The 15,486-nt window shown below is 42.2% G+C and overlaps 1 protein-coding gene across 1 annotated transcript; it reads left to right on the top strand.

Annotated features, from left to right (window-relative positions):
- Positions 1-592: 592 nt before the first annotated feature.
- On the top strand, positions 593-3,125 carry adra2c (adrenoceptor alpha 2C; the record flags this gene model as incomplete). Its single annotated transcript, XM_081361366.1, has 1 exon — positions 593-3,125. One exon carries the CDS (start codon positions 593-595, stop codon positions 1,907-1,909), a length of 1,317 nt encoding a protein of 438 aa, XP_081217492.1. The 3' UTR covers positions 1,910-3,125.
- Positions 3,126-15,486: the final 12,361 nt, after the last annotated feature.

The raw sequence follows: 15,486 nt of genomic DNA, 5'->3' as shown, positions 1-15,486 counted from the left end.
TGTCTACCTAACAAATACTGTCCTTTGTTTGTTTGCCCCTGTTATAGCTATTGAGGTCTGTTCAGAGACACGTAAAGATAAACCGCTGAAGCAGAAATGCATAAAAACGCGCTATGGTCTGATATAAAATGTCCAGTGTAACATACAAAATGACGCTAAACGGTGTTCGGGTAGTTCAGGAGTCGGCTCTCCTCTCCGTCTGACTCTCTCCGAGGGCGGGGCGGCGCTCCATCAGTTTAATGTTGTCAGCACGTGTGTAGTTGAGTCCCGGGCGCGCAGAGCAGAGCGCGCGGTGTTTCGCTCGGGTGGAGAGAGCGCGAGGATGCTGAGAGAGACGCCCGTGAGAGGACGAACAGGTCGCACGGATGTAAGAGACGGTGATGGTTACTTCAAACTCACCCCGGGATGGGTCTCTTTTTCAAAAGCCGCAACCAAATGAGCCGTAGGAGGAATTGTGTGGAAAAGAAAAAGACGCGAACGGGATTAAAATAAGAATACAAGGTAAGAAAAAACGGAGAGGAACCTGCAACTAACTTACAAACAGAATATTCGCGAACGACTGATTGGACAGCAGAGCCTTTTCTGATTCAATATGCATAACTTTAGCTTTATGAGCGAAGTGGACACTTACATTGACATTGGTTTTACATCCTCTGGGAATTCTACATCCTCTGGGAATTCTACAAGTCGCTATTCTCCGGCCACCATTATAGGGCTCGCAGGGCTGGTGAGCTTCCTCATCTTGTTTACAATTGTGGGGAATGTGCTGGTCGTTATCGCTGTTTTAACGAGCAGAGCGCTCAAGCCTCCACAAAACCTTTTCCTTGTGTCTCTAGCCAGTGCGGACATTCTGGTGGCCACACTGATTATCCCATTCTCTCTGGCCAATGAATTAATGGGCTACTGGTTTTTTGGGAAAGTTTGGTGTGATATCTATCTAGCACTAGATGTTCTTTTCTGCACATCTTCTATTGTTCACCTGTGTGCCATAAGTCTGGACAGATACTGGTCTGTAACACAGGCGGTCGAGTACAACTTAAAGCGGACGCCTCGCAGGGTAAAGGGCATGATTGTGGTGGTATGGTTGATCTCGGCTGTAATCTCCTTCCCACCGCTCATCTCCATGGACCGGAATAAAGATGTTGACAAGAACGAACCGCAATGCCAGCTGAACGACCACACGTGGTACATCTTGTACTCCAGCATCGGGTCATTCTTTGCCCCGTGTGTCATCATGATCCTTGTTTACATCCGAATCTACCAGGTGGCTAAGACGAGAACCCGAAATATGTCGGAAAAGCGCCGCGATCCGGACGGCGCGTCAGGAACGCCGCGGCTGGAGAACGGCTTGAGCCGCGAGGATTCTAGGCGAGAAAACGGGCACTGTCCCTCGCCACCAACAGGGGAACGCAAAACAGGCGAGGATGACCCAGATGCCGATCTGGATGACAGCAGCTCATCTGATGAGAAGGCCAAACGGGTGCAAAACGAGACGGGGCCCTCACGAAAAGACCGCCGATCCAGCCGCAAGAACAGCTCCAGCTCCAAGCACTCCAGCCGAAAGTCCCGAGCCAGCAGCAAGTCCCTAGACCTGTTCTCCTCCCGCAGAAAAAGGAGGAACACCATTTCGAGAAAAAAAATTTCCCAGGCACGAGAGAAGCGGTTCACCTTCGTGCTGGCCGTGGTCATGGGGGTGTTCGTGGTCTGCTGGTTTCCGTTCTTCTTCAGCTACAGCCTGTATGGGATCTGCAGGGAGCCCTGCGCCATCCCTGACACCCTTTTCAAGTTTTTCTTCTGGATCGGTTACTGCAACAGCTCCCTCAACCCCGTCATCTACACAATTTTCAACCAGGACTTCCGGCGAGCTTTTCAGAAGATCCTGTGCAAACCCTGGAAAAGATCTTTTTAGAGGACATCGGCAGCTAGTTTGCAGCATCCAGTGCCATTTACAGGTGGCTGACAAGAAAGACGTTTTCAAAAAATACCACTCTCTTTGCATTGACAATCTGTACACAACAATGACATTGATATTTTTTGCTACTTTGTTATGTAATGTTCTCCTTGCATCTGTGAGGACAACAGAGGCTGGTCTCATAGGTGGGACTAAAAAGCTAAAGATGCTTGGGAAAAAAACCCTCCTGAATTGGGCAGCACTGTACTGCATTAGAGGAAACAGGCTTATCTTTATTATGGCTGCAGGCACTTTGAAGTTATCAAGAGATATTTTTTATGATGAGTATGCACATATGGCTTGTGTCATTGTGACTAGAGAGCTATGTAACATGAAAGGCTGTCTCCTTTTATATGGTGACAAAAAGGAAGACAAAGAGAAGTAAATTTCCAGAAAGTGTGCATTTTCTTTCCAGCTGAGAGAGACAAAACGGACACAGTTGGTTAGGGAGGACGAGAGGGTTGTCATCGGATGACAGATGGAAGGAGAGAGTAGCCCTGATGTGGTTGAGTATTGCGAGGTTCGTCCTGGGGGTGCAAAGTCCTGACTGAACAGAGCTCTATTACAAACTGTTCTTAACTGTCCACAGTGAAACGAATCATTGCATTGCTGCTCTTTAACATGCCATAAAAAAGTATACAGAAGAGCTAGACTTTTCAATGATGATAACATTTATTTATCGACAGGATTTATTTGTCAGATTATAAACTATTTAAGCTTTGTGGCTATGCTTGTACAGTGTCTCCCATTTGTTCAAAATATCACAGTGATATAATGCAAAGTATGATATATGAGGCTGTTGTAAATTTATAAGAACAAAACTGCCTCTCTTTTTTTGGTTGTTTTTGTATATTATGAAACATCTGTCTTTATGGATGTTGGGCTTCTCTCCTTTTCTATTCCATATACTTGTGATATCTTCAAAATGACTGACGGGTCACTACAAGCACAGCTGATGATCAAACAAAAGTGAACAAATAAATGGATTGTAATTCTCTTTTTACTGTGAACAGAGCATAAGCTTTATAATTCACTCTTCATGTCTCTAAAGTGGGCTTATCATAATTTGAAATGGCTGTGATTAAACATTGTGTGAGGTTTTGCCATTTTGCAGGTACAATATTCCATTCAGCTCAGAACAGAAAAAAAAATCGAATAAAATCAGAATCTGAATTAATTGAATCTAATTGTCCGTGACTGTTTGCAACAGTTGAAATGATGTTCATATTTCTGCTTCAACGTGACTCTGATGCCTATGCAGTGCCCCACAGTATTGTTAGGTCAACATTGTGGTATGACACTGTTACTAATTGAAGAAAAATAAACTATGCAACAGTTAGTGGTAGAGGGAAATATTTAAACCCAACATTTCATTTCCAGAAGGAATAAGATATTCTCATAGTACATCATTTGATTCAATCATTGTCATATACAGTAGTTATGGTAACTTTACAATAAGGTCCATTAGTTAACATAGTTAACATAGTGAACTAACCATGAGCAATACATTTGTTACTGTATTTGTTAATCTTCGTTAATGTTAGTTAAAGCTGTTCATTGTTTGTTTGTTCACATTGCATTAACTAATGTTGACAAGATTTTAATAAAGTAAATATTGAAATTAACATTTGCAAAAATTAATAAATAAGTGCAGTTCAAGTTCATGCTAACTAATGTAGTTAACTAATGAACCTTATTGTAAAGTGTTACCGTAATTATAAATGATCTGTATATCAAGATTATTAGTATAATCTTTAATATTTTAAAATGTAATATTTAGTTACTGTTAAAAGACTTAAATTTGATAAAAAAAATTATAAATATGTTTATTCAATTTTAGTATTTCTTTTACTTTATTTTATTTTTTTATATAATAAAATTATAAATTAATTAACTTTATAAAAATGTTATACAATCTTTGATCCTAAACATTGGACTACAACATTTTGTATACAACATTTTGGATATTGTATACAGATGAGTTTAGAAATATCAGAGAAAACATATATATTTTTTCAAATGGATGCATAATGTATTCTTTTCGTCAACTGGATAGTGTCACAGCTTTCAATTCACAGTGACTCTGCTTGTAAAATTCTAATAAAATAGAACAAGAACAGCTGATCACAGAGACAGAGGGGTCTGGCTTGTAAGTATTTTTTTAAAACTAGAAAGCCCTTAAGGAAGATGACTGTTTTTAGTAGCATTGGATGATTGTTTATACTCATAAACTTGTTTCTAATCCCATAAAATACCACATCCCTATATTTATTTTCAAAAGTCTTCAAATATTATGTTTGCATTCTCAGTGCAATTATGATATTCTCAGTTTATAAACAATTCCATTCCACTCTAAAATGTGTCTGAGAATCTAAAGCTGATTGCAAAAACGTATTGTCATAGCGCTGGTTCAGAACTGAGGAGTATAAATTGAGTTTCTATTCAAACCATTCAAAGATTTTTGTAAAAGAAATGAAAAGGGAAATCTATCTTCACCCACATCGCAGCTCCATGAGATATTTAACACCAATGTTCACTTTGGATTGAGTCCGAGAGAGATAAAGGGCGAGAAACTTCACTGTCAGTCAGAGCATAAGTACTGCAATTGAAGAAGACTCCTCATAAATTTTTTGATCCATCTGGATGATGGGTGCCGCTTGGGCCAAAGCTGCGTGAAAAATAAATTGAGTTTGACATACTTACAAATTCAAAATGTCATACATTTGCTCATTATTCACCACATTGGAAGGAAGTTCCAGTGATAGAACTGTCAAGTTGCATATTCTGTAATTGAAGGGCTGCGAGTCTGTGAATGTTTCATTTTTTGAAATTGGAGGGGATAAAATGATTCCCAAAGCAATGTTTGGTAATTTGTTTCGCCATCACACCGAACAGATTAAATTACCTTGGCTCCTTTACAAGCTTTTATGAAAATACTTTTAATTGATTCAAACTCAGCATGCCAGAAGAATAGCGCATTATGTTTCACCACAAACACATTCAGCATCAAATGCATTGCTTAATGTCGTGTGGCTGAGATGGCTTTAGATAGGCCATTTACGCAAAGCACAACTTCAAGCTACACACTTTCTATAAAATATATTGGATTACTGGGCTCTGATTGTTGTCAAAATCAAAGAAAGGAAAGGAATGGAAAGGTAAGCAAAGGAAAGTAAAGTTAATAAATAATTGCTGTGCCTTTGGCGCTGTGCTACTGTTAGTGCAGTCCATGCTCTAGGAGGATCAGAGAGGAAAGCCTTTGACCGATGTGATGATTTGATTCTGCTTTTACCAGTGGCAGTGCTGGGAATGAGTACATGAAGCCCAAAGCTTTTCTGCCTTCTTGGCTGCCAATTAGAACTGCCATATGTCAGAGGATCTACAATGATTAACGGCTATATAAACTTATTCACTATGGGGTGACTTCAATCATCCTTTCTCATTATTCAATAAAACTACTTTCATGGTGTATTGAATCTCTTCATCTGAGACTGAATAATGTAGCTTGGGTACTGATGGCATTGCCTGAGCAGTTCATCTATAGCCATTTGCACTTTGTGCAAACAAGATGCTAATGTATTTATTTGCACTTGATGCCAATCTACCTTTATTTACATTTAGCATAAATATCATCTTCCTGCCACTGGAAAGCATACACATTTTTTTTTATTATCAATGATTCAGTTATTGAGGCTGTCTCCTCCTAAAAGTTATTTACAGTATACTATTTAGGTTATATTGCAAACCTTCCATTTCTACAATACATGATCTCTTAGCTGACCTTAGCATAGCCTTTTGCTGCTGGACTCATTCTGCAAGGTTCAATTTGCTGTAAGTTTAGAGATACGCATCTTCATGCCAGGTTAAGTAAAGGATGCTTGAGTATTTATTGCCTTTCAGCTTGAATAGCTCTCTGACCTCCCTGAATAACAGATTGCTTTCTACTTCTAGTACTGTCGTTTGCCTGTTTCCAATTATATGTTCTTTCTTCAGTGATGTAGTGATCCTATTTGCCACCTTATGATTTTCACAAATGTAACTAATAAAGTAAACGTGTTAAAGTAAACATGCATCCTTATATATGTTCTGTTTACAGTTAGAAATGAGCACTTCAACCTGTACAAAAAATGCATACTGTCATACAGTATACAGTGTTGGGTGTAACTCATTACAAGTAACCTGAGTTATGTTAACCTGAGCGCACTGGCGCCGTTGTTCTGTGGCTGCCGTCGCATCATCCAAGTGGATGCTGCACACTGGTGGTGGTTGAGGAGAGACCCCTGATATGATTGTAAAGCGCTTTGGGTGTACAATAGTACATATGAAAGCGCTATATAAATGCCTCATTCTATTCTATTCTCATTCTATGTAATCAGATTACTTTTTCAAGTAACTAGTAAAGTAACGCATTACTTTTAAAATTTACAACAAAATATCTGAGTTACTTTTTCAAGTAAGTAACGCAAGTTACTTTGTTTTCCCATTATTGACTGACAGCTGTCTTGTCTCCATGTTGAGAGAGATCGAAGTGCAGAGGTGTTGTGGAATGGAAAAAGTGATATAATAAGCCTATCATGTGTGTGTGTGTGCACATGATGGTTAGTGTCGTTCTAGACTAAATGTGAGTGTGCATTTACTCATCTCAAGATTCCATATTCCTCAAAATGAATAAAATCAGTAAAATGCAGAATCTGAATGCAAACCTCCAATAACTAAATATGTTAAATAAAACATACATTTTTATGCATTTAATCTCATTTTACTGACCAATTTACTTGCTTCTGACCTTAGATGATTCAGTGAAACCATAAGCAAAAATGACTATAGATTATTTTGTTTTTATTGGTAATGTGTTAAACATTTTTCTCCTGCATCCTATTCTTCCGTTACCCAGAATAACAGTAGCTGAAAGGTTTGCTTGAGCCTCTTGGGTGAATTAGCATTTCCTTCAGCCTGAGGCTTTTTATATCACTTTTGTTGGAAAGGGTCTTTACATTTGCCCCAAAATATGACTTTTTTGTTTGACTGTTTTGCCCAGCCCAGTTGAAAAAAAGTAACGCAAAAGTAACGTAATGCATTACTTTTCTTAAAAAGTAACTAACACAATTAGTTACTTTTTAAGGGAGTAACACACTATTGTAATGCATTACATTTCAAAGTAGCTTTCCCCAACACTGGTCAAATAGGGTAGAGCATGTCACTAGCAATGGCAATGTCATGGGTTTGATTCCCAGGGATTGCCGGAATTTAAATGTATAGACTGAATGCAATATAGATTGCTTTGGAAAAAAGTGTCTGCCAAATGCATAAACCTAAATGTATTAGCATTAGCATTAACATTTGCAAATCAAATCAGTGATGACAAAAAGTCAGCTGCAGAACATTGCAAGTGAGGTTGGTCTGATTGTTGCTATAGAGACTAGTGTGATCAATTGTATTGTCACTAAACTTCACTGATTCATGGGGATTCAGAAGGAAGGCAAAATCCTAAATATGGCGTGACCCATGGTATGAGATTTTCAAAGACCATGGCTATCTAAAATGAGCAGTCATTACCGACTGTTAGAACTCATATATACAGTCACTTACAAATGATGCTCTGAATTTCAACAAACCACAAATATTTTGTGTTGCTTGCCTGAGGTGTACTTAGAGTTCTTAGAGTGTTATGTAGTTTCTGGGTGATTACTTGCTTGTCTATGATATTATGGTTGGTTCTTATACATGGTTCAGATCCATTTTCAATGCAAATATGCACTACTGTTTGGTTTTGGTAAAACTGTAAGTCTCTAATAATTGATTATTTGTTCAATAATACAGTAAAAACAGTATTATTGTGAAATGGTATTACAATTTCAAATAACTTTTCTATTTTAATACATTTCAAAATGTAATTTATTCCTGTGACAGTAAAGCTGAATTTTGAGCATCATTAATCCAGTCTTCAGTGTCACATGATCCTTCAGAAATCATTCTAATATGCTGATTTGCTGCTCAGTAAACTTTTCTTATTATTATTAATGCTGAAAAGATACAGAAATAGAAAGTTCATATAGAATAGAAAGATCAGAAGAACAACATTTATTTAATATGTAAATCTTTTTAAATATTATAAATGTCTTTATACTGTCACTTTGATCAATTTAATACATATTTGATGAAAAAACTTTCTGAACCCAAACTTTTAAACAGTAGTGTATTTTTGCCCATTATGCCATCTGCCACAAGAAAATAGTAAGTCTGAAAATAATAATCAGCATAATCTGACGTATCATTCATGTCTGTAGCATAACAAACTGTGTTGGACAAGTTAGGTGGCAAATTGTTATTTTTAAGGCAAAAATCGGAGCATTAATAATAGTGATTACTTAATAAGTTTCACCCCTCCAGTTCCTGTAATTCATTTGTTTTTAGTTCAGCTGATAATGTAACTTATTTTTAACCCTCTATTTCTAATCACATTCAGCTTGGTTTAACAAAATGGAAAATTTGGTATGGCGTGTTTCGTATTGCCAAAGAGCCTATCAAGCCTAAAAAAAATAATCTTGTGTGCTATGTCTCTGAGCAGGAGCTTCACAGGTGTGCGTGAGTGTGAGTCATTAAAAAAAGCCATTTTCAGTCCAAATATTACCATGAATACCTCAGAGCATGAGAGATTACAGAAAAAAAACCCCGCCTTGAAACGGTTACTCATTCTTTCACACTCCGGCACTCAAATGCTAAGCAGATGTAATGACAGACTTGATGACTGCTTAAAACTATTTTGTGGACCACAGGTGCACAAATGTATTATTATCTCAATCTCCTAAAGCAGAATACAGAGAAGTATTTTGAAAAGAATGAACAAACCTTTGCAAAAGGTTCCAAGACCTTTACAAAGTGACATCAACTACTGGCCTGACATGTATAATAGTGTTTTTAGTCATTTTTTGCGGATCCGTGTGAACGGGAATCGCTTTGACAACGTTGTCGTTTTGTGCAGAAAACGCAAAGGAAAAGCGTCTCTGTTTTTATTACATTGTTGTTGCGTAAACGTACCCTTATTGTAATTTCCTTCTTGTATTTCTGTTTCTTGCGTTTTCTTTCAGTTTAGTTGATTAACCCTTTTTAGTTGCCTTAGTTACTAATTGGTTTCAGCTGTCTATTAGTTTCCTTTGTTTATCCCCTGTGCATATTGCCCTGTGTTTCAGTTACTCGTTGGTTTTTGTCTTTGCTTTGTGTGGTTTATGTACTCCTGTTATTCTCCAACGATCTCCTGCGTACATTTATTAAAGACTGTTTATATTGTATCTTATTGGTGCGTGTTGGCTTATCACACCATAACATGACACCTTGTGCTCTAGAATAGTATACGTTAACTGAAGCCCCTGTGTACACAAGTTTATTTAAAAGTCAGTGTATATGCAATGAAAGGAATATAAAACATTGATGCGCCCAGAGACCTGCCACCTTGAGTTTAAAACACCTGATGGAATTTTCAATTTTGCATGCATACTTGATTAGCTGAGTTGAAATTAAATTCTGCAGGAAGAAAGAATTTGCTGTGTAATTTTTGCTTCAGGAAACACAAACATCCTGCAAAGAAACCAATTGGATTTAAAATAAAAACCTAAAGATCTGTGACAGGCAACCACTGAAGTCTTCATGTAATGAGTTTATCCACCACATTTTTTTTTTTCCACTGTATTGTCATGATTGTCATGATACATTTATTGCCCTTTTTAAGGGTAATTATTTAAAGGGCGCATAAGTAATATGAGCCAATAGGTGGGTACACAACGCGTGAACACTGTATTACACACACAGGGATGTGCAGCAGCACACAAACATGCCAAATATTAAAATTAAAAAGATTACAATGTAAAAGATTATTATTGTCTACATAAAGATGAATCCGGCTTGTCCCATATATGGTCTGCTCGCACACGAGCAGATCCGTTTCCTCTCTGGAGACACGCGTGTTCAGTCTTTCCGCTTGCAAATTCCGTCATGTAAACAGCGAATCCACCGTGGCGCGAGAGCAACTGGCTTTTAAAGGGAATGGGAGATTGGGAGACTCTGATTGGTTTATTATACATTACGCCCAAAACACACCCATTACTCATTAAGAGAATAGAGACAACCCCTTTAAGATCATACGATCAGGCGACCAATTTTTCACTTGCGGTGTGCACTTTAGACCATGCGCTTAGATCGTTAAAATAGGGCCCTTAAACTGTCAAGAATCCATCTGCAAGGATACGAATGAACGAACGAACATACATACTCGCAAATATGTAATGTTTCCTTACTGATTGAAAAGCAGGTGAAAGGTGAACAATTTTAAAAAACCACACACTTCATCAAGGGTCTGATTTTTTCCACACACAAAAAAAAAAAAATGGCTAAAAATGGACCAATGAATCCAGTAGGGAATCATAGAGGGGTGACATTGAAAAACAATATTAATAATATACAACCTTAATGCTAACACTGAAACTGTGGTCCATATATATATATATATATTACCAATGCAAAAAAAGCAGAACGTTTTTTTTTTTTTAAATACCATAATACAACTAATTACTACTTAAAAAATATCTACTTTCTAAGAATCTCACCAAACTCATGCACGAGAAATCTTTCTTGCACTTGACATCTGAGAGCTCAGGCAGGCTTTGTAACTGAGAAAAGCTTAATATGTCTTCTCTCTCTCTCTCTCTCTCTCTCTCTCTCTCTCTCTCTCTCTCTCTCTTTCTCTCTCTCTCTCTCTCTCTCTCTCTCTCTCTCTCTCAGCACATATGAAATTGTCCAATCTGAAACCGTTCCTCTCCTTCTGCTAATTTCACCCCCTCATTAGTAAGCTGTGGGATTCTCTGATCAGTGTGACATGTTCTGTGTAACTGTTCTGTGTAGCTCAGAACCTCTCACAAACACTACAGGAGAGAAAATCACTACTGGTGATTGTGTAAGAAGTAAGAGTGGGTGTTAACTTCTAGTGCTTCATAACACACTGCCTGAGCTTCAAATTGCTAGAACTCTTTCCGCATGCTCAATGCCTCAAAGAACGACAGATGAAAAGAACAAAAAAAAAAAAAAAAGAATTGTTGAATGACTGATTATTAAGATTTTAAAATAAGGGTAATCAGCTTGACATTGTGGGAGTGGGACATTATATCTGTGCTTGTCACGATTCACATGCACAGACAGTGTGACATTGCACAGTTGGTGGCTACAAAATTTTTTTCAAGGGATTTTTTTTTACAACCTCAGTTTTATTCTCATCTTGCCTCAGGGATCATATCAGTGAAGACATCCATGAAAGTATACACGTACACACTCCGCAAGAAAGACATCCTTAATTTCTGATCAGATTCTTAGCCACGTTCCCACTGTTCTCGCTTAAGTTTTATCACAGAAAACAAATCAATGGGGAAAAACCAAAACAGAGAATGCCAAAAAAAGGTAAAAGCAATTTTATGACTTTCAGCTTACATAACAGGCTATATCACAAGCTTACCTGTACCAGTTTTGTTCAGCTTAAAGCTTTCTTTTACCACACCACTGTATTTATACCCGGGTTAATTTCAGACACACTTGACAGTTTACGTGTGTATAAACTACAATGCAGCTATTTCGCTTTGAAAGAATTTCAGGTTTGAAGACGAGTTAATCTACAGCATTTGTAGCATAATTCTGATTATCTAAAAAAATTAAGTATATTATCAAGTATCAAGGTCAATCAAGTATAGCCAAGACATGATTCTAGTGCGATAAAATCACTTACTAACCTTTATGTGTAAATTAATTTCCAATTTAACAAATGTGTTACCATAACAGCGTAACGTTGTAAATCCTGTAAAGTAACATAAAATGACAATTTAAACATTACAAATTAAACAATGAGTTTTAACTCAACGCACATGATTTTTTTAATAGCTTCACATTTCTACCTTTAAAGCCTCCAAAATCTGTCCCTATTTACCTCCATTATAAATGCCTCACAGCTTTTGCTTTATTAAAAGAGCGAGGAGTCGAAATGATTTTTTGTGGTCACCAACGTTGCTTTCAATTGAGCTATTTTGAAATTATGTTTTTTATCAGGGTGGAAATAGCTCCTTCAGTCAAAATTCAGTCATTCCTCGTTAGGATACATGGTTTGAAACATTGATTCAAAATTCCTGTTCCCTTTCGTTGTCACTCCGAGTTACGTCGGATGACGACGAATGGGGTTTCGCTTAGAAATCCTATCATCTTCGAGTATTAAAACACGAGCCAATGGCAAAGAAATGCCATGGGTCTGCGGAATTTGCATAGCGTACCTCCGCCCCACCCTGGGGGTATATAAGGAAGTCGCTGGCAACATGCAGATATGTTTTCGCTTCGGAGCCAAGTTCAGTACTTCACTCCACAAGCCTTTTGAGTGTCATCTCAAATCTCTTCGAGACGAGCGGCTCTTCAGTGTGTTGGTGTGACGGCGCTTCCAGCGAGATCGCATTTCCTGCTGCTGATTTGTGCAGTAATCTGCCGACAGTGAGTGTGTTTCTCCCTGGGTGCTTCAGCACTCTGCTGAGCTTTTCCACTCTCTAAAAGAGCTGCACGCGGCACGTCTTTTTCAAGACGGTTCGCCCGTGTATTTTCTGGATGTGTGTGCGTCAGTCATCTGCCTAACGGTCGCGAGCGCTGTTTTGCGTGTTGGGCTTAATCACGCTTGGCAGCGCTCGTTGATGAGTCATGTTTTCATTGCGGGAACATGACCATCGCGATGTTTATAGATCAAGACTCAATGATCTCCATGTGAGTAGAGTCCCCTCTGCCACACCCCAATTTATCTCTTCCTCGAGAAGGGATACTTTGGCTGGTGGCCAGGGTGATCTGAGGGTTTGGTGTGGCACAACAACCGACGAGTCAATTCCTCGGGCCACACCCCCCTCCACATCGCAGACCATGCACTCACAGCATCACAAGGCGGGCTTGATTCCTCTGGAAATGAAGTTTCGACTGCGTTGCCTCCCACGGGAGTGCCATCGTTGCCGGGACCGATCCAGAGCTGTCAGCCATGCTTTCCCGGGCAGCTGAAAGCATCGGCTGGAGTGGCCCCGCCCTCCCCCCGAGCGCTGTAAGCTTCTCCCGGACGTGCATCAGGACGCCTGCGCTGCGCGAAACTCCACGTGACTTTCGCGGCCCGCGGGTGTCCTCCGCCTTCGCTGCTTCGATCGCATGGCGATCATGGTCTGTATGTTCCCTGTCACTATAGTGGCACGGTCATGCAGTGCTGTGTGTCGCCTGCGCCTTCGATGCAGTGCTGTCCCGGGAGTTCTGTCGAACCGGCCGCAGTGGAACGCTAGTCCTTCCCTGGCCAACCCTGGCAGAACGCGGAAATTCTAACCACGCCCCTATGCTGGGACGCTGTGCCTCCCATGCCCGGCCTGGTTGTTCCGCCACGCACACTACTGACCTCGCTCTCGGGCGACATCGGTACCTGCGTGATCCTGGGTCAGGTGATGTCCACTATGTGGTCCAGACATGGGCCTAGCCAGGTTGATGTGGCAGGGTCTGAGAATTCTTTTTCTCAGCTCCCCCATGTCCCAGGCTGAGCTCTTTGGCGGGGTGGCTTCGACCACCTGAAGCAGACTCGGGTCCGGCACCGATGGTCATCCATCCGTGCGGCCTCCTCAGTCTGCTTCCCGCCAAGCCCCCCTCCATGCGGCTGCTCCCCTCTGGCCTGCAAACGGACCTGAGCAGGAGGAAGCCGCAGGAGGGCGGCGCTGCCCGTCTCCGCCCCTTAGACTGCCACGCCAGTCTAAACAGCACCTTGAGGCGGGCAGCCTGGTCGGCGGGGTGGTTGAGGACTGCGCCCAACAGTCTTCGATCAATCCACAAGCAGACTGAGGCTTCTGCACTGACGGTCATCCGTCGGTGTGGTCTGCTTAGTCTGCTTCCCGCCGACGCCGCCTCCTTGCGGCTCCTTCCCTCGAGCCTTCACTGGCCTGAGCACAAGGGGGTCGCTGGAGGCTGGCACCGCCTGTCTCTGCCCCTTAGCCGGCTAACACCTGGCTGAGCAGCACAAACCTGAGACAGGCAGCTTGGAGTTAGGGCTCAGTTCTTCAGGAGCTGGTAGCAGGACCACTCCTTCCCCCGCTTGAGGGCTGGGTGAAGATCTCTACAAAAGAACTTATGCTCTTTCTCTGAGCCCCAAGAGGCTGTGGATGACAGCACGCGCCGCCCACGGGCCACGCTCCTCTCATCCCCCTCTGTCGCCAGACCCCTGCCAGAGCACGCCCCCGTGGGACGCTGGTCCTCCCCTGGCCTCCTCTGGCAGGACGCGGCTAATGACCGTGCCCCCGCACTGGGCCGCTATGCCACCCACGCCTGGGCCGGTCATTCCGCCTCGCTGCACCCCCGACGGAACGTCTGTGGTCCGTATGACCCCGCTGGTGCACTTTCTGGAAGCCTGGCTAGAGCTTCCCAGACTGTCCCGCTGGGTCGCGAGAACCATCAGGCTCGGCTACGCGATTCAGTTCGCGCGATCTCCTCCCCGCTACAGCGGAGTCCGCTTCACTATGGTCGGTGGCAATGCCCCTGTCATGAGAGCGGAGGTCACCGCCCTACTGGCGAAGGGTGCGATCGAGATTGTCCCTCCAGCCGAAATGAGGTCCGGCTTCTACAGCCCTTACTTCATTGTTCCGAAGAAATCGGGTGGGTTACGACCGATCCTGGACCTGCGCGTCCTGAACCGCTCCCTCCACAGGCTGCCGTTCAAGATGCTCACGGCCAAACGCATTTTCGAGTGTGTGCGGCCACAGGATTGGTTTGCAGCGATCGACCTGAAGGACGCCTACTTCCATGTCTCCATTTTACCTCGACACAGACCGTTTCTAGGTTTGCTTTCGAGGGGCAGGCATACCAGTACGCGGTTCTCCCTTTCGGGCTAGCCCTGTCTCCTCGCGTCTTTACGAAGGTCGTCGAGGCAGCCCTTGTTCCCCTCCGGGAACACGGGGTTCGCATCCTGAACTATCTCGACGACTGGCTGATCCTAGCTCACTCTCGAGACCAGGTTTGCGAACACAGGGATCTTGTGCTCCGGCACCTAGCTCGTCTGGGCCTTCGGGTCAACTGGGAGAAGAGCAAACTCTGCCCAGTGCAGAGGATCTCTTTTCTCGGTATGGAAATCGACTCGGTCGCCATGTGCGCGCAGCTTACGAGCGAGCGCGCGCAGTCACTGCTGACTTTTCTTCGCCAGTTCGAGGGCAAGAGTGCGGTCCCACTGAAACTTTTTCAGAGGCTCCTGGGGCATATGGCATCCGCAGCCGCAGTAACGCCGCTCGGATTGCTTCATATGAGACCGCTTCAGCTTTGGCTTCGCGATCGAGTCCCGAGGTGGGCATGGCAACACGGCAAGCTCCGGGTCCCAGTGACTCCGGCCTGCCGTCAGACCTTCACCCCGTGGTCGAACCTCAGCTTTCTACGGGCCGGAGTGCCCCTGGAACGAGTTTCCCGGCATGTTGTTGTCTCAACAGATGCCTCCACCACGGGCTGGGGCGCCATGTGCAATG

Source organism: Scardinius erythrophthalmus (genome assembly GCF_964197995.2).
Source record: "Scardinius erythrophthalmus genome assembly, chromosome: 3".
NCBI classification, from domain to species: Eukaryota; Metazoa; Chordata; class Actinopteri; order Cypriniformes; family Leuciscidae; genus Scardinius; species Scardinius erythrophthalmus.
Note: the sequence above shows the minus strand (reverse complement) of the source record. Positions and strands in the feature narration are given on the sequence as shown.